This window comes from Chanos chanos, chromosome 11 (genome assembly GCF_902362185.1).
Source record: "Chanos chanos chromosome 11, fChaCha1.1, whole genome shotgun sequence".
NCBI classification, from domain to species: domain Eukaryota; kingdom Metazoa; phylum Chordata; class Actinopteri; order Gonorynchiformes; family Chanidae; genus Chanos; species Chanos chanos.
Window position 1 is genome coordinate 3,009,136 of NC_044505.1, and position 20,673 is coordinate 3,029,808.

Sequence of the window (20,673 nt, forward strand, 5' to 3'; positions counted from 1 at the left end):
ATATTTGAACTGTCACAAGAGAAGGGTCTTTTTCTGAAAGAGTGAGAGAGAGAGAGAGAGCGAGAGAGAGAGAGCGAGGGAGCGACGACTTCAAATTCCACAGCGCTTAAGCTCCAGTTTATTGCATGCCGTAAAAGCCCCGAGGAAACAGAAGTCCAATTATATTTTAAACTTTCATCCTTCTCAAACTATGCCCTTTCGATATGGTCCTACCACTTCACCCCGACTGTCAATCACCTGGCCTTCAGCCCAGGCCCCTACCAGGGCGTCACACGTCCAGACCATTCCTCACAGGTTGTCTTAAGTGGTTCGAATCTTCCTGAGTTGTAGCTTGTGAAAGCTGCTTATAACATTATAACATACCACATCAAAGATGTAATAATCAGCTGGTAAAAAAAGGCTAAAGTAACACATGGCGTAATAATTTGATGTTATAGTACGTTATTGCATTTCCACGTTAATTACTCCAACACAAAAGTGAGTAGTGACATTTTTTTTTTTTTTTTTGACGAATAGCGTAATATCTTCAGCTGACCGTAACCGAATCCGCCCGGCGACCCAGCCAAACTGTAATGAGATGCTGACTCCGGTGGATTTACTGCCTTTCATCCGTCGCTTTTGACAATTGAACCGTTAATCAACTCATCAACCGATCATTCGCGACAAGCGTTTGGCCTAAATGCGGCTCTTTAACCCCTTAGGCTTTTACATTCCTCTCTTTTCCCTTTCCCACTCTTTCGGGCGTGAAAAGGACACCTGGGATTTCTTTTCGTTGTTTACTCCCGTCATTCTTGGATTTATCACATTAGGATACATGTTCCACTGCGTCACACTTTAACACTTCCACTCCGGTTTTTACTCATTTATTTGTTTATTTATTTTATTATTATTTTATGTTTTTGTGTTATTTTGTTTACAGTCGTTTCTTCACTGAAACCCATTTATCACGTTAGCGGCCCTTTAGCTTGAACGTCAGAGCTAAACGTGATTCAGTGGCTCAAGGCTGTCACATTCCCCATTCGTTCTTTTCCAGGCCTGCGGGCATGGAAAGGGAGAGGCAGGCTTTTTATGGGTCAGTCTTCTGAGAGAGTACATTAGGGGCTGTAAAGGTGTGTCTTTGTCTGTAGAGCTATTTAGGGTAAAAAAAAAAAAAAATGCCTCGCTTTTCATAACAAAGCCCACCAAGTGATTATCTGCATTTTAAAAAGCCAGGTACAGAACAATTCCAGATACATAATAATTCTACTGAGTTAAATGACCTCTTACACCGTGCGTGTTGTCCCACAGTGTTTACGATAAAGAGAATATAAACGCTCTGGGTGTTAGTTTAACACAGTGAAGATTTGTGATGCTTACTTTACTGAGAGCTTTGTGGTGAGATTAAGGAGAAAAGTATGGAGGAGGTGGAACAGCGTTTTCTGAAAAACTCTCAAATATCGAATTCAATGTTTGAAGTCATTGTGCTACCATTCATTTGACCAGAATAACGACACCTCTTAGGTTTTACCCACTGCACAGTATTAATTGTCCTAATGCTGTCCCATATCCACATCTCTCACACCATTACAAAAGGGTCTTTCTGGCTTAGAACTCTCTCTCTCTCTCTCTCTCTCTCTCTCTCTCTCTGTGTGATGGTCTTAATGAAAATGAAGTTCTGTGATGGGTTGCTTGAATGTTGCCATGAGATTAGTGTTACTGGTCTCTCTCCACTCTCTGAATCCCCAGAGGAATGTCCAGTCTGTCAGTGGCATGGCCTCGCTTCACCGCGGATCAGGGGGGGTTGTCTCTGATCGCTATCTCAGCCTGTTGGCTCCTCTCTCTCCCTCTGTCTCTCTCTCTCTCTCTGCCTCTCTCTCTCTTTGTCTCTCTCTCTCTCTCTCTCTCTCTCTCTCTGCCTTTGTCTCTCTCTCTCTCTCTCTCTGTCTCTGTCTCTGTCTCTCTGTCTTTGTCTCTCTCTATCTGCCTCTCTCTGTCTCTCTCTCTCTCTCTGTCTCTCTCTCTCTCTGTCTCTCTCTCTGTGTCTCTCTCTCTCTCTCTGCCTCTCTCTCTCTCTGTTTGAGCAGGGTCAGGGGTCAGGCTGAAACCTGAATGTGACCCAGTGAATGGGCCCTGTGTTCTGTTACCTGTGTGCATGTTGTCATTAGGTGCTTTCAGCATGTATAGTTATGGGCAAGTAAAACAGAAGAGGTGGTTTTGAAACAACACAATTCTAAAAGCTACTCAGTAACCATGTCGCTCCATGGGTAAATATCTATCTATCTACCTACCTACCTACCAAAAGCTACTGCTCTGAACTCATTCCAAATTAGGTAGCCCAGCTGTGGGGGGGGGGGGGGGGGGTGTAGCCTAAAAGGTCTTTTGTAAATTACATCAATCGATTATTTATTGTGACTTTTCTCCTCTGTCAAACAGATGTTGTGGAGAGGAGGTCAGCGGCAAAGGGCAAAGTGCAAAGCACAAAGCACAAAGCACAAACATTCATTTTAACCATTTCAAACAGTGTTTTGGCATTTAGGCCACGCCCACTTTCAGTTTGCTGAAGAACCATTGGCTGTTGTCCAGTGTCAGCGCAGATTGCTCAAATTTGATTCAGCGCAAAGTGCTTTCTTTGAGTCTTGTGTAGCAGGAATGCTGTAGCATTAACACGCTGGTTCTTACTGTGCTGGAACATAGAGTCTCATCTTAATATCATTTATATATCTTTCCTCTTTATTTGTTTTTCAGATCAAAGATGAAACCACTGATTCAGTCCACTGGTTTTTCCTGTGAAGCACAGGAATAAGTCGGTTAAACGGCAGAGCAATGTGCAAACATCTTCTCATTTTTCCATCCGATCATCTCTTAATGCTGTGAATATCTGCTATGTTTCTGTTTTTGAATAATTAACAGTTGTTTCCTATATTTCACACTTTTCAGTTTCAGAAGTACAGACTCACACGCTCTCTCTCTCTCTCATACACACACACGCAGACACACACACAGACACAGACACACACACACAGACACACACACGCATGCTAACACAAACATACACTGTATATTAGACAGATTTCTAGATATTATGAGTGATATTTGTATGATCTGGAAATAGAGTGTGAACTTTAAATGTGTGTAGATTTGAAAGTGTGCATCATAACTGCAGGTTGAAGCTCATGCATACCCCATTACGGCATTCAGTTTGGTGTATATGTTTAACTTAGGGTGATACATATGTGCAGCCATTACCACAGTGAGTTATTATTACAATTAGTGACTGAGAACATGAGTTATTTTACGATTGCAACTTGCTAATTTATTCATTTGTGAATAAACTGTGTGTTTTCATATATATATATATATATTTTTTTTTTTGATTATCTGGAATTCCTCACATAACTTTGGAAGACATATTGTTGCTGGCATTCTTCTCTCTGCTTATTTGAAATCTATGCATCGTTGATAATGTATGATAATGAAGTGTAACACCTAGAGATATATAACGTACCCCGTTTCCTATCACCACAGTTACCACATCAGTAGTCAGACAGTGAAATAGTGAACACTAGCACTAGTTCGTAGTGAAAATTGCAATTTTATTTTGAAAAGAAACTAAAAAACGTTACTTTAACAGGTGTATATTGTGATATTGTATTTCCTAGTGTGTTACGTGTTCATTGAGAAGCCTTGTATTTATTTTGACCTCTGGTGACCTCTGGTGACCTCATGCCAACTGGTCCGCGTCCATTCCCAGGTGTCGCCTGGCTCCAGGCTCATTTCACTAACTGTCTCGTTCACTAGTGCTGTGTACAGGGCTTCACCTCAACATCTCCTGTGAGGAAACACTGCTTCCTGCAAAACGCTGGAAGCTACCTTTGTGATTAGTCGAATGTATAATGAACTTAAATGACTCGCAGAAAACCTAAGCAAATTAGTGTTTTTACTATTGTTGTTGCTCATGTTGTTGTTGTTGTTGTTGCTGTTGTAATTAAAAAAAATAAAAAATGAACAAAACGTCTCTTTGGGGATTATGTAATCTCTTTTTAATCCTTTTCTAATCTCTACGTGGTGTTCCAAAGAGAGGGCTCTCTGATCTACAGCCAAATGTGTTTTACTAATAATGACAAACACCCTGTTCAAATCACTGTGTCCTATCACTGTCAGGACAGAAGGAGCTCTACAGTGCCTTGTAATTTTTAACAAGACCTTTAAAACATTAATAGTGTTTTTACTGGCAGGTACAAAATGTTCTAGTAGTTGTATTAAATTATGAGGTTTTCCACTCGTCTTTAGTTGATGATAATACCAATCAACAGCGTGCTGCAGGCATTCCGTTGCAGGTGTGATGTTGGGCGGGGATCAGCAGCTCCGGATCAAACAGACTCTCATTTGGGGCCACATAAAGTTCGGGAATTTTCGGCAAGCTGAGGACTAAACCCTTCCATTTCAGCATAGCTCTTCAAACAGTCATCGTCGTAATGAGTGTCCCGAACAAAAAATAGCAGATCCGTGGCGTCGTTGCTTCAGGGTGCTGCGTCTCTGTAGTGAGGGTGCACAGACCGTGCGTCCCAGGTGCGAATACGTCCACACTCAAAACTATAAGTGCTGAAAGACTGGAATTATGCGTCGCCAAACAGAAGAAATTCCCCTTTCAAAGAAGAGGACAGGACGATGATCTGCACACATGGGCCAAAATCCTCATCCAATTGAAAAACAAAAAGTAAAAACAAGAGAAAATGATGATGATGATGATGATGATGATGAAGACGGTGCTATAGAAGAATAAGAAAAGAAGGTGGCATCACTACCATTGATCATATTTTGACAGTTCCACATAAAAAAAAAAGACTAATTAGCATAACTGATCAATATATGACGTAAAAGATGAGATGTAACCCCAGCGAGTAGAAGAGTAGAGTTCTGAGTTATGATGTGTTGATTTTGACATTTAACTTTTTTGACGGCCCAATCTGTAGACACTAACGGAAATTCTAATTCTAATTCTAATTCTAATACTAATTCTAAAATCCTCACACGGCTCTATGAATCAGGACTGTAGGTCAGCCCTGATTCCTGTCCGGTTCCTAAATAGAGCTTGTTTCTATGGACTTGTTCTTACTTAGGGCTACATCGTCCAGAGCCAACATACTGTACCATGCAGAGTACGTCTTGATCCATAACAAAACCACAGAAATGCTGAAAGTGAAAAAGGGGACAGAGTGTGTGTGCGTGTTTGTGTGTGTGTGTGTGTGTGTGTATGTATGTGTGTACGTGATTGAAAGTAATGTGGACACAACCACAGCCATGGAAAAGCAGTGCCAGTGGGCAGGGTCGTCCGGAATTCCGTCCTTCTCCGAACACCCCCCCCCCCTCGTGCCTGATCCATGGGGGTAAAGTATCCCAGGATCCTCTATTTATACACTGTGTATATTTACAGTGGCGCATGGTTGGGATGCTGCAGTGTGTGAAAGCAAAGAGAAAGTTTTGCTTTCCATCTTCAGTTCAGTTATTCTGAGAGCTGGGGTCGATAACGGGCTGACGCGGTGACGCTGAAAGTTCGGATGCTTTTGCTTCACAGTTGGACGTCTGCGGACCCCCCGGCCCGGCCTGGACTTCGCTGTGAGAGGCTCAAGCAGTGGTTTGCTTTGAGCAAAGACATGGGGAGATTTCTCAGATGTGTTGATTTTGTTAAATCAAACAAAGACAGAAAGACAAAAGTGTGTAATCTTCATGTCATGTCAAATTGTCTTGATTTGAGTGGAACTCTTCAGTATAAACATTTTTTTGACAATGCTGAAAGGTAACTTTGCATAGAGTTTGAATCTGTGTGAAAGTATTTTGCAAAGCATTTGACCTAATATCGCTATGCCATCTCAAACTTTACACAAAGAGTCTTTCTGAAGATCTTACACAATTCATTCATCACTTAATGCACCACCCAAAAAAAAAAAAAAAAAAAAGCAAAGAATGTACCACTATAAAAATCACACACTTAAAAGACAGCATCATAAACATCACACACAACAGTCTTTGTAGGTTGTTATCCTTTTGGAGGACCAGACCACAGCTTTTATGGTGTTGAGTGCCATCCCTCACACAAATACACCTGACACAGTGGATCAAGGGCACGAGAAGCCTCGGAATATAAAACATGAATGAATGAATGAATGAATGAATGAATGGATGAATGAATGAACGAATGAATGAATGAATATCTTTATTGTCCACCAATTTGTCTTTGGCTCATCATACACTAGAACAACAACATAAAAATTCAGACAAGCAGTTAGTAAAACAACACATAGACCAGGTTACAGTACACATTAAAATGAAAAATGAAATGAAAAATGAATAAATAAATAAGTGAATACATAAATACAACATTTGTTCTGACAGACTATATCCACCCCTGTCGTTAATGACACCAGCCTTGTTTTTTTTATATTGTTAAAATAATCCATGTTGATTTCTCTTGCCCTTTAGAATCAAGTAAATATTTCCTCCACCCGAAACCTGTGCATGGCTTTGATTTGGTCCAGAATTGTGTATAATACTTTGAGGAAGAACCACACTCCATACTCAGGTTAACATGTTTAATATAACTAGCAAGGGCTTTTGGCTAAAGAACTTGGTGAACCTTTCCGGACAGCTGAAAGAAAAAAACAAAAACTATTTAAAGCCAACAACACAACTAAACAAACATAGCAATAAACCACAGTCCATCTGAAGCATCTCTGTCAGCCTCCCTGAACTTTAACACCCCGTTTGTCTTTACTTGCCAAACACGTTTACAAGGACTCTTCACTGAGGGCCTTTTGTGGTCATTGAAGTCTTTGCCAGGGGATCTCATGCTCTTTTGAAAACTGCCTTTTCTTTTTGCTTTTCGGGATGAATTTTATGGGCAGGTGTTGAACGGCAGGGGTATGCCACCCGTCAGCGAGCCCCGACAAATGAATTCACCCGCGCTCCAAAACCGCGAAGACACGGGTTTCAACCATGAAACATGACCCGTGTCTTGACAGTGTAACTATGTTTGTCTGTTAGCGCAGTGGTCCTTGTGCTTTACCTGTACCTGAAAGGGAGGGGGTGGGTTTGACGGCTGGAGAATTCGCCTGTTCTGTTCTGCGTGTTATGTTTGACTTTCTGCAGACAGTGATGCATGTCTGCATGTGGCCTCCACAGCTGTATTCTGCCATACATCAACACTGCTCTGCACTGCATGAAAGGTTGGGAGATGTTCAACTCTGATAAAGGAACCTGGCAGGAGAATGCCAGGAATGACTTCAGAACTTCAGTTATTTGCATAAATGAGATGAGATTTTTTTTTTTTTTTGGTGACTTTTTTTGCGACTAGATATGATAGATTGTTTATGAATGGGTAGGTCGATCATTTTATGATGATTTCTTCTTTGGTTCCAGACATTTTTGCAAATAAACAAATAAATAAAAGATGTGTTTTGTTTGTTTGTTTGTTTGTTTTTCCTTATCCAGGGACCAGCTATGGCTAACAGCACTGAATCTGTTCATGGTTAGCTTGAGTGGTCTAAATGATTGGGGGACATTGGTGTGAATGGGTTTGGGGATGGGGTTAGAAGACCCTAATCTTCCCAGGATTTACCTGTTATCCATCATTGGTCATTAAGACCCCTGTTGCTAGGCAGGTCTGTGCAAAGTGTTCCGTTGCTGGACTGTGGAAGTGGCGGAATGCCCTGGCCTGTTCCCAGGCCTGCTCCTTTTACACTAGTCCATAATTAAGGATATAACCTCGCCTAACTACCGAAGGCCATTCAGGCTAAAGGAGGAATGACCGAGATCCAGGAACAATTAGGAAAAATAGGATTGAGTAATTATGGTCAACTTCTCAAAGGCAACTGGACAAGTTAGCTTCATGCTAAAGCTAGCTACTGAATGCCACCATACGTACTGTCTTGTAATCTTTCTTGATGTGAGCTGTTCTGATAAGGCAGACAGAAAAGGAATGAATGCCCAACAGAACATATAGAGATTCTGTTACAAGGTTAAAATAGTGGAGGAGAAAGCATGAATTAGCTTAAACCTAACAGCTTTATAGAGAGGGTACACTGAAATGATTTGGGGAAAATAATGAACTGGCTGAAAGCTATCTGAATAGTGGAGACGATCAGTCAGCTAATAGCCAACAACTACAATGTACAAATATTTTTTGAAAGTGATGGCTGAAATGTATGAAATAGCTGAAAGTTAGCAGTTATATTTAGTGATTTATATTGGTCTGTTTGCTTCTATAGTTACATGGGTTACTACTGTGTGTTTGTGTGTGTGTGTGTGTCCATGCTTAGTGCTTGACTGGGCAAGAGGAAGGGATGTCACAGGGAGTTATTTTAGCAAAGTAACGAATCGGGCGATTAAAAATGGGCTCGCGGTTCGCTGCTGGCATCCAGAGTATTCCACGTATGCTATTCGAGGGGTTTGTCGCGCACGTTGCTAAGGGTAGCACAGCGTTGTTTTAAACACACGTGCATGCAGAACAGGAAGAGTCCCTCATATTCCTGCTCGTGATACTGGGCCTCTATTACTCAGACATGTCACCCCATGTATTGTTCAGTTTACATACTGTGTTCAGTTCATAAACTGGTTCCCTGGTATTTAAGGCGCTCAAAAGGAGTGTTGGCGTCAGTCTATCAATTCCTATAAAGATTTAGTGTCACCACAAAGGATGAGTGCTCTAACACTGTATGTGTAATAACTGGTTCTCAGGTCACTTCCTAAACATTTTATAGAGCCAAGAAAAAAAACCTATTAATAAATCTATTAATAAACCCATTCTGAAGGTATCGCCAGTTTGAGTATATGGTTAAATGGATGGCAAAATAGTTGTGGGTCAAACCAAGAGGTATATGATCGATATTAATATATGTATTTACAGTCTGGTAAGTTATTTATTACCTTATTAATTATTATATGACGTATTAATAAATGTATAGAAGATTGAAGTCTGATAAAAACATTGACCAAAACAACAATATTAGTAGTGTTTTAATCGTATATATATATATATATATATATATATATATATATATATACACCTTGGTATCATCACCCATATACTTATTTGAAACACATTCCATAAATGGAAAGAGATTATTTATATCTGCATGCAACCACAGTCTCCCGTACGCTGTAATTCTCAAATATCTGCCCGATTTCTCGCTTCAACCTCCTCTTGCTTGTTCAGTGTAGCGTCATCAAACCATAGCAGAGATGGAGAACCTCTATGAACTTTCCTCTACCATCTTTTGAAAATGGGAAAGAGCCCCGCATTTCTGAGCTTTTTAAGCATTGACGGGCATTCGCTTTTGCACCATTTTGCATGGGATACTGGGTGGCTGTGCTGGTAACTAGCTCATGTGTCACATCGGGAGATAAACTCATCTGCGGTCTTCAGGTCAGAGATGGGGGATTTCCATCCAGTGGCGATGGACGTATTTAAAACTCACTCCGGTGACAGTAACCGCAAAGAAGATATATTTGGACTTTCCAGGAATAAATTATATGAGAGGAATTTCTCATGGGGCAACGGGCTGTCAGGTTTGTGTGGGGTCACTTGAATCCAGCCCTGGATCAAAGATGTGCTGATAGCAGAGTATCACATCTTGAGTATCTGAAAGATATCTGTTTTTAAAAATATCTTTCGTTGCCAAATTGCAAGCATCATGTCTTTCTAACACTGATACCTCTGCATAAGGGGATTCACTTTATTGGGCTCCTGAAAGGAGTCAGAATAGTGCTGGTGTAATTAAATCTTAAACAAAGCGCAGTTTATGGACTAAAATGAAAAACTTCCCACATTTAAGTTTGTGCAGGGGTTGATAGAGGCTGTGTACTTACACTTGCAACATTCACAGGCAATCCCTCAGTGTCATTGTACTGAGATTCCTCATAGTACAGAAAACTGCACGCTCTGTACTTGGCACAGAATTACGGTTTTTTTTTATATATATATATGTGTGTGTGTGTTTTTCTCGTTTTCCTTGTTGTGATTTCTATAGTCTTGTCTCTCAGTCTTCTGCCTTTGTGTCAGGGGCCGCGGTCTTTCCGTCCACCTGTCCAGACAGCTGCTATTGTGCGCACTGTGTGTGGCTGAGTGGGTCGGTGGTGTCATTGCGACCTTGTGGGGGTGACCTCCGAGGGCACAGGCGTGTGAACAAGAAGGCAGCCTGTCAGTAAACCCGGAATTTTATTCACAATCCAGTGACAGCTCTGACATCCACTGATAGACCCATCGTAGTTTATTTTTTTATGTGTGTATTAGTCAGCAAGATGTGTCTTGACTTTTTTTTTTAGGGATCTGATTGGCAAAAGTGTGAATTAAAGTAAACAGGATCCAGTTTGGATTCATTGTTTAAGACTGAAAACGGAAAAGGACAACAGTGTAGCCCGGGGGATTTTTAATACATTCAGTTTAAGTTAAATGACTACTCCATGTATACTAAATTCCAAATTGGTAATGTGTCTGTCAGTACATTGGGTTTATGTGAGATGCATAAGCTTTTGCCATTTTTTCCATTGCTCATGTATGTCACATGATGTTGGTATGCCTGTTTATTGAATAACATCTTGGTTCATTTTAAGTATTGTCTGAAAGGGTTGTGAAGAATTGTGATAAAAACATGCAGCAATGCATCATAAATCAGGGACACATCACCATGAACACAAAACTTTATTTATCTAAAATAATGTACCAGGTAAACGGGTTGGAAAATGGCAGTGCAATGAAAGGATAAATAATCATCAGTATTTTTCCATATTCAAATGACAAGAGCATCTTGGTGACTTATTATAGCCCTGTCACTGGTATTCATGTGGGACATACACATTTTTTCCAATAGATGGCGTTATTGTCAATATTCAACAGGATATTAATTATTTGCAGGAATTTCAATTCACTGATCAAGATAAATGGGTAAGTAAATATTGTAAGATACAAACTGCTTAGTAGCAATAGTATCAGATTCTTTTGCAGTGGAGAAATTGACTCATTATTCCAGAAATGGTGAAGAAGCAACAGGCGCATGCCGCTATAAAGTCTGTAAAGTCTTTTCTTCATCCAACATTTATTTAAAAGAAAAAATTCTTATAATCTCATTCCATTCTCATGAAAGGTGACTCTCCTTAAAACACACAAACACACACACACACACACACACACAGACAGGTGAATGTCTTCAGTTCTAAATCTAAATGAATCTCTGGAGATTTTAAATATCATAAAGACAATAGATGCAAATTATAACGTCTTCTCCATTGATAAGAAACACAGAGGCATTTTTTTTCCTAATTAAAGTTTAAAAAAGCAGAAAGGCTGAATGACAATTACCTCATTATGTTTCAGTAGACTTTCTCCACTAAGTACCTCTGTGGAGGAGGAAAGAGAGAGAGAGAGAGAGAGAGAGAGAGAAAGGGACGGGGGGGTGGAGGGGTGGGGGCTGACAGAGCTGCTCCGAAGGGGGCTGCTCAGTGTGCCTTCCTAAATTAGCTATGGGAGCTGTTAGGTTGAGGGTGGAGTCTTGCCTTGTCACTGTCTCTTTGGTGAGTTTTACCTGCCTTCCCACAGTGTGAGGAGTACATTTGGGCTGTGTGTGTGAGACAGAGTGTGTGCTTACAGGAGGAGGGAAAGAGAGTGAGAGAGACGGAGAAAGAGAAAGGCATACTGCAGTGAGAGGAAAGATCAACACTGCAAAGATACCGGACTTGTGTCTTCTTATACTTCTCTCTGGACAATTTCTCAGATTTTTTTTCAATTAATTGTTACTATTATTATCTGTTTGTTTGTTTGTTTTTTTTTACATTTTGCAAATTATTCTCCAAGTTGCACAGCAACTAGCTGTGGACATGGCTGGTTGTGTGCACAGGACAAGGGTGCGTGAGGCACAGACTTTTCTAAAGTGCCTCTTTGTATTACTTTCACTAGGCTCTTGCTTTTCATCTGCGGATGCACAAGATTTTGACCCAGCGTTCCTCTACAGGCAACGATCTGGACCTAATGCCGAATCAATCTTGGTAGCCAACAATGGGATCAGAGTCCCTTTTGGACGCTCTGTGTATCTGGACCCTGTCAACGACCTGGTGACTGAAATATTGCCGGGGGACCGCTGCCACATCACAGTCCTGGACAACGACCCGTTGGCCCAGAAACCCGGAATGCTGACCCCTAAAAAATTTCCCTGCGCGTTCGGGCCCGAGGAAGTGAAATACACTCATTTCGGGTCCCGGAGCCCCAGCAAGGATCGTGTGAAGCTTCAGCTGAGGTATGACTCTCAGACAGACACTGTCATCATCCCCTTCATGCTGGAGGTGGAAGTGGTCTTTCAGCAGCTGGAGATTCTTACACGCAACATGCCTCTGGTCGTGGAGAAACTCAATGGTCAGAGCAATCCCATTGACAAGAAAGGACTTGAGTTTGCTTTTGAGGACGGCGTCACGACATGCAAGGTGACCACTCTGGTTGGCGCCGGCGGTCTTCCCAGGTATGGCAAACTTGTTGATAACTCTGTTAATGGCCAGATGATTGATTGTGATGAATTTCTTAAGAGAGGCATTCGATACCAGCACACTGCCACCACCAACTCACCTAACAGAGACTACATACCCATGTTAGTGGAGGTACAAGACAAAGAGGGCAACACTATTCAACAAGAGCATTTCCAGATTATGGTTAGAATCAAAGAGGGTGCTGAAAATACGCCACCAAAGCCCAGCTTTGTGGCTATGATGATGATGGAGATTGACCAGTTTGTGATGACAGCTATAACCAGTGATATGCTGGCAGCTGAAGATGTTGAATCAGATGCTGACGATTTGATTTTTAACATAACTTCACCCTTAGGCTACCAGCAGGGTTATATTATCAGCACAGATGATCAAAATCTGCCCATCACCTCTTTCTATCAGAGAGATATTAAGGATCTGAAGATAGCTTATAAACCTCCTTCTGAAGATTCTGACGTAGAGAGAATTTTCCAGATTGAATTTGAAATAGTTGATACTGAAGGGGCTGTATCGGACACCTTTGCTTTCATGATTGTTGTAAAGCCCATGAATACTTTAGCTCCCGTGGCAACTAAGAACACTGGACAACTTTTGTTTGAAGGACAATCTCGACCCCTGTCTAGTTCTCATAATTTAGAAATCAGTGATGAGGATAACCTTGACGATGTCAAGATCACTGTCGTTGACGGCCTGAAACATGGTGAGCTCACGGTTTTAGGGTCACGCAAAAAATATTTCACACCTGCCGACCTGGATGCCGGGATTGTTGTGTACCAACATGACGGAAGTGATACCTACAGTGACAACATCATTTTCAGAATGACAGATGGCAGTAACGAGGTGGAATTTTTATTTCCCATTACAATTGCTCCCACCGATGATGAGCCACCAATTATCAATGCTAACACAGGTATTGTGCTTTTCAAAAATGAAATGATGCAGATCTCCCCGTTTATTCTGAGTGCCACAGATATCGATTCAGAGGATTCAACCATTAAATTCATATTAGAAGAGCCATATTCAACTGTTGGAGAGCTGCTTCTTAGGCAGGTGGAGCCCCCTGCTGATCCTTCCACCTGGAAGTTCAGTGAAACTGATGAGATGTTTGAACAGGTTGTAACAGAGTGGTTCCAGCAAGACATTCTTGATGGAAAGCTGTTCTACCGCCATACTGGACCCCACAGCACCACCACAGTAATGGACCAGTTTGTGTTCACAGTCCAAGATGACAATGACCCCCCGAACCAGTCTGGAAAACATACATTCGCCATTAAGATTCATCCAGTGGACGATCTGCCACCAGAGCTTTACCCCGGAACCACTCTGCACATGACAGTCAAAGAATATGAGCTGACGTTTTTCAAGAAGAAGTTCCTTCGATACACGGACCTGGACTGTGATGACAGAGATCTTAAATACACCATCATAACATCTCCCACTGACACAGATGAGAATCATCCAGTTCCTCTCGGAGACATTGTACTAACTGACAGCCCTGACATCATCATAAGTGAGTTTACCCAAGCTCAGGTCAACCACCACAAGGTGGCATATAAACCGCCAGACCAGGAACTGGGTATCACACCAAAAGTGGTCCAGTTTTCTTTCACTGTGGAAGACACAGCTGGGAATTCAGTAGATGGTGAGTTCACTATTTTCTTACAGCCTGTTGACAACAAGCCCCCTCTAATCACCAACACTGGTTTCACTGTGCTGGAAAGAAGCATGTACATCATCACCAAAAAGGAACTGGATGCTTCTGACCAGGACACAGAAGCTGAGAACATTATATTCACTGTGACCCAGATTCCCAGATATGGGCAGCTGCAGTATTTAGGAATCGACATGTCTAGAGGGGAGACCTTCATCCTAGAGGACATTGAGAGCGGTCGGCTGGCTTATATCCACAGCGGCGAGGAGTCTCTCAACGATGTCATTAAGTTAGACGTGAGTGACGGCTTCCATGAGGTGCCTGTTATCATCAAGATCAGCATAAAGCCAGTAGATGATGAGGTCCCTACTATAATGCTCCCTGCAGGCCTGCTAGGAGCCTCCATTGATGTGCTAGAGAATGGAGCCACAGAAATCACGAGCAACGTGATCCAGGGTCGGGATGAGGACACAGATGATCTAATGCTTACTTTCATTGTGGAGGAGCCACCCAAACTGGGGGAAATCCTAGTGAATGGCGCCCTAGCCGAGCGCTTTACCCAACAAGACATCATCAATGGTGTGGTTGTCTATGCTCACACCAGTGGTGAAATCGGTCCAGTCAAGGTGCATGACTCCTTTAACCTCACCATCTCTGATATGTCAGATGAATGGGTAGTAGGCGGCAACAAAGTTCAAGGGGTCAGAGTGCATGTCACTATCCTTCCTGTGGACAGTATTCCGCCTATCGTTAGTGTTGGGGAACAGTTTATTGTAGTTGAGGGGGAAAAGAATGTAATTAAGCTGGATCATATAACAGCTGAAGACATGGACACAGATAACGATGACATTCTTTGCACTATTATCGTTCAGTCAACATCTGGCTATGTTGAAAATATTTCTCCAGCCCCTGGGTCGGAGAAGTCAAGAGCAGGAACTGCCATCACTGCCTTTAGCATTAAGGACGTCAGTCTTGGTCACATATACTATGTCCAAAGCATCCATAAAGGAGTGGAGCCAGTGGAGGACCGATTTACCTTCCGTTGCTCTGATGGCATAAACTTCTCAGAACGCCACTTTTTTCCCATCGTCATCAGGCCGGCCAATGATGAAAAGCCTGAGATCTTCATCCGTGAGTTTGTCGTAATGGAGGGCATGAGCTTGGTCATAGACACACCCATCCTGAACGCTGCTGATGCAGATATTCCAGGAGACGAGCTGGAATTTGAGATCATCAAGAACCCCAAACACGGCAACATAGTGCAGCAGCTGAGTACGGGAACAGTTCCCGTTATCAAATTTTCACTGGAGCAGATCAAGGAAGCGTCCAACATTGTCTATGAACATGATGACTCTGAAACAAAAGAAGACAGTTTTGAAATCAGGCTCAGTGATGGGAAACACAGCGTTGAGGAAAAGGTGGTTATCATGGTCATTCCTGTTGATGATGAGACGCCAAGAATGGCTATCAATGATGGCCTGGAAGTGGAAATTGGAGAGACAAAAACAATTAGTAATAGGGTTCTCAAAGCCACGGATCTTGACTCTGAGGACAAAGAGCTAACATACATTGTTCGCTTTGGCCCAAGTCAAGGTTATCTCCAGAGAGTTACCAAACGTGGTGATGTCATCGGCAACATAAGCATTGGAATGAACTTCACTCAAGACGAAATTGACAAACAGTTGATCCAGTACGTTCACACGGGCCAGGAGGGCGTCCGCGACCTCCTCAAGTTTGATGTCACAGATGGCATCAACCCCCTCATCGATCGGTACTTCTATATTAACATCGGCAGCATTGACATGGTCTTCCCTGATGTTATAAACAAAGGTGTGACCCTCAAGGAAGGGGGCAAAGTGACCTTGACAACTGACCTGCTCAGCACTACCGACATCAACAGCCCAGACGAGTATCTTACCTTTAGCATCACACGTGCCCCCAGCAGAGGTCATCTGGAGTGCACTGATTTTCCCGGTGTGCCCATCTCCACTTTTACTCAACTACAACTGGCTGGCAACAAGATATACTACATCCATACTTCAGATGATGAAATGAAGATGGACAGTTTTGAGTTTGAGGTGACAGATGGCTACAATCCAGTTTTCCGCACTTTCCGTGTGTCCATCACAGATGTGGACAACAAGAAGCCGGTCCTGACTGTTAACAAGCTGGTGGTGGGTGAAGGGGAGACAAAGCTCATCACACCTTTCGAGTTGACTGTGGAAGACCGCGATACACCGGACAACCTCTTGAGATTCGTGGTCACCCAGGTCCCAGTGCATGGCCAGTTGTTGTTCAATGGCACCCAAGCAATCACCACTTTCACCAAGCAAGACCTGAACGAGAATCTCATTTCTTACAAACACGACGGAACCGAAAGCAACGAAGACAGTTTCTCGTTTACAGTGACAGACGGGACCCACACAGACTTTTACGTCTTCCCTGACACGGTTTATGAGACACGCAAGCCACAGATGATGATCATCCAGATCAACATGGTGGACAATGGTGTCCCTCAGATTGCAGTCAACAAAGCTGCACCCACCTTAAGGGTTCTGCACACAGGACATTTGGGATTTTTGATCACCAGTAAGGTACTGAAAGCTGAAGACAGGGATAGCCCAAACAAAGTGCTCAAGTTTTCAGTGTCTGAGCCTCCTCTACATGGATACATCATGAACACTGCTCTAGGAAATGACAGCGTCAAGACTTTCTCTCAAGGTAAGCAATGAATAAATAGTTGTATTTAATAATTACACTGGTACTTAGATTTTTTAATTAAATGCATGTTTTGTGCTTCCATTTCTCATTCCCTTTAATATTTAAAAATTATATATATATATATGTAAATGTATGCCTAAAAATATATTGACAAGAAAATCTGCCCCCCCTCCAAAAAAAATCCTCCTCACAAGACTTGTTTAGCTTGTGAGGTTTTTAACACAAGTTTCTTAAAACTATTCTTTCATATATTCTCTAAGAACTTTTCATTGTCCCTCATAGCTGATATTAATGACATGAAGATCTGCTATGTGCTGCTTGATGGAAGCAATGCCACCAGTGATATCTTCTATTTCACTGTGGAGGACAACGGTAAGATCTTTTTTTTTTCTTTAAATTACCTCTGGTCTCTAACTCTCCCTCATTAACTTAAAGTGTCATGTTTCCCCAAAAGCTGCTGCTGTTGTTTCAGGGGTCTGAGCTCTTTCAGTTTCTTCCATTTAGACTTTTAGCTTAAGGAAGCGGTTTTAGCTTCCCTGTCAGTCAAGAGTCTGTTTGCATCATAAAGGCTTAGACCAGTTGGCCATGACTGACAACTTCTCGCCTCATTGCAAAGGGTGGAAAGGGGATAACAGAGGGGTCCGAGGCACTGAAAAGACTACCAAACATCATTGTTATCTAACAATGGCTTTTCCCTAAAGTTTAGTCTTCCCCATCCTCCATATTGTTTCAGGTGACGCTCTAAAATGACATGTGCTACTTTTAATTACACAGGCATCCTAACTATTCCGAATGTGTCATTCCCAAGTATTCCAAATGTGTCTGTTGCACTGGAAATCTATCCTGCAAAAACCAAAATAGCTGGGTCCTGTCATGTGACTAGAAAGACCAGAGATGTTTCAATGTCACTGCCAAGCACAAACGCCTGTTGAGCGCTGTAAGTGAGCAGCTCTTTGAAGTCTTTAGAATATGGGTTAGTGTCACAATGCCCCAAACTGCCATCTGCTCACTTGTTTTGTCTCAACCGATGCAGTTTGTATTCTAGACATATGTGTTGGACATCATGCTGTTTAAATGACTATTCTTTCCCTTGCTTGTCAACACTGATCTCACACACTGCTTAGTGCCAGTAGGGTCCTCATTTCCTCAAGGGAAGTCATGCTTGGAAGGCTTTGGATTTCAGTCTCTGTGCATATTTATATTCTTGCAAATTCACTTTTGGTAGAATTTCATACGAACCATTCCTCTAGAGTTTCCCAACAATGTGATGGATACATTTTCATTGCAAATGATCATTTCAAGTCGCTCTTAGGCATTAAAAATTCGTTTATGTTTTATGACCAAAGTGATTTCAGTTGTGATAGCAGTTTTTTAAGTCCATCCTTGCAAAATATCATGATGAAAAGTTTTCAAATGTTGCCCACATCAAGTCCGTAAGGCGTTTTCATACATAGTTTTATAGGTTGAACTAACTTGGTTCAGTCAAACGTAGCTTTACACTGTGCACTTTTACGGCATCACAGATATATATATATATATATATATACATACATACATACATACACACACATAGTGAATGCAAAGCAAAGTAACAAACTATAACAGGTGGAGTGCTCTGCTATTTTAGCATCAGCTGTAAACGCCAAAACATATTCCAAGGTTTTGAAACATGATCCACGCTGCACAAGTTTGTTCTATAATTATGATGTATTGAGAACTATCAATGCATCAGGGTTTGAGAGTGACAGATTTTTTTTTTAATTTTTGTACATTTTTTTGTTTGGTGCGAACGTAACATTTCTAGCAAGTCTCTACATGTCCCTTGCTAATTATGTATCCAGTCCAATAGCTTTTCACCTTGTTTTAACTTGAACCATGTTTCTCAGTAATTAGGATGTAACACAAGGAAGTGTTACTGATTAAAAGCTACTGTTAAAAGCTAAGATATCACTAGATCTTAAAAATCCTCATTTATAGTATAGACATATTTATCTAGTTTTCAAAGGACATCTTGTCAAAGTTTGGGTGATTTTCAGAGATGAACTCTGAAGTCTGGTGCAGTCTATATGCTGGGACAGTAAACAATGTTTAATGCCTTTTTCTTTTTTTTAACATTCAGAATGAAACAAGTTAGTCACTCCCAATTCCACCAGTCAAAGAGCACACAAATAAATTCATTTCATCACCACCAAAAAAAAAAAAGAAAGAAAGAAAGAAAGAAAGAAAAAGAGCTTTTATTTGGACTGTAGTATGAACTGCATTATGTTCTTTAAGCATCTTGTGGGAACCAAGTCTGCATGGCCTGTTTGAACTGGAAGTAAATAATCTTTGTGCGTGAGAGGCAGACAATGGTCTCTAGTTAAACTCGCATTTGACCTCTGTTTGTGATCTCACTGTTTGAGATTCCATTCAGCTCATCAAGACCAGGTGTAGAGGTCTTCATCTCACTCCTTCTGCTGACCAGTATTCACACAGCCTATGCACTGAATGGACCATAAAAGCCTTAGGGTTTTGACCTACACCCCCTCTGAACACACACACATACTTCCAAGACAAGGGGATAAAATGGGAAAAAACCTTTAGCTGATTAGGCAGAAAGCCTGTTACAGGTTAGACGTGTTCAAACAGGCGGGAGAAGCTTTGCTGGTCAGCAAACATGAGCCCTTTGGTAAAAGCCCTTAGTCTGAAGAGCTCTAGATTCACCAGGGTGGTCAGGACAACCAGGTGTTTGTCTCATCCTTTGTGGAAACACCATTTTCAGTATAGTTTTAGTCAGATTGGATGCATGCCTTCGCTTTACTAATACATTTGTATAAGAGATCGAACAGATCGTGTAAAAATATTAAACTGCCATCATGTGTATCATTGGTGCTTAATTCATGTCACGTTACCAGATAGTTACATTTCCAGTCATCCCAGTTAATATCCAGTGCTCTCGTCTCACTTCGATCACTGGGACTGTAATTCCTCAGAGCGAATTAATTATGTCCAGTAATCAACCTTCCAGGTGTGTATTCGCGCCGCAGCACGGCACGTATCGCAAGACGTGGGGGGGTTTAAAACGAGAAAGCGTTTGCCTGGCGCTGTGATAACTGTGTGTCCAGCGCGACCCTTAAAGGAATGTGGTAGTGACTGAAGCATTCCCTGGCACTGGCACACTGGCAGGACGACAGCTGGAGGTCGATGGCATTTCGGGAGCCAGGGGGAAGTTATCTATAAAGAGGGGGCTCTGACAGCATTGTATATTCACGTCACCCTTCGGAGTCAAAGAGGACGTGAGATCAGAGGTCACCTTTCATATCCCTGTGCTCTCTGGCAAAGAGAAGACAACAGAGAGATTCCCTTTAGGCCAAACCCTGTACAAGTTTGTACATGGCCTTTGCTGCAGATTGTCTTTTCGTTTTGTTTTTTTTTGTTTTATTTTAATTGCCTTTGAAGCAAGCCCTATAAGCACATTAAATATTATGTCTTCTCAGTGCTCTGACAGTCCAGCCCAATCCCAGCTCAGTGGAACTTAGTTCAGTTCTAATTTCTTGTTCACACTTACGCCTGAAGTAACTGAATTCAAATGCAAGTCAAAGTCAAAACGTTTACTGTCATGTGCACAGTTAGAAAAAACGTTCCCAAGCGATGAAATTCTTACTTTGCCCTCCACTCTGTACATATGAATTAAATGTGCACTTCAATTCAGATTCCTACAGTAGACTGTGCGTTTTAATGCCATCCAACACTCTGCCACAGCTGCCTGTGGCTGCCCAGGACTGGCATCAGAATTCATTAGCACTGCATAAGCAGGG

The 20,673-nt window shown here is 41.8% G+C and overlaps 1 protein-coding gene across 1 annotated transcript in view; it reads left to right on the plus strand.

Annotated features, from left to right (window-relative positions):
• Window positions 1-11,847: 11,847 nt before the first annotated feature.
• frem3 (Fras1 related extracellular matrix 3) overlaps window positions 11,848-20,673 on the plus strand; it is a 36,471-nt gene continuing 27,645 nt past the window's right edge. Inside the window, exons 1-2 of the mRNA XM_030788145.1 lie at window positions 11,848-16,876; window positions 17,159-17,248. Coding sequence (XP_030644005.1) covers window positions 11,848-16,876; window positions 17,159-17,248 — 5,119 coding nt within the window. The remainder of the gene's footprint in view (window positions 16,877-17,158; window positions 17,249-20,673) is intronic.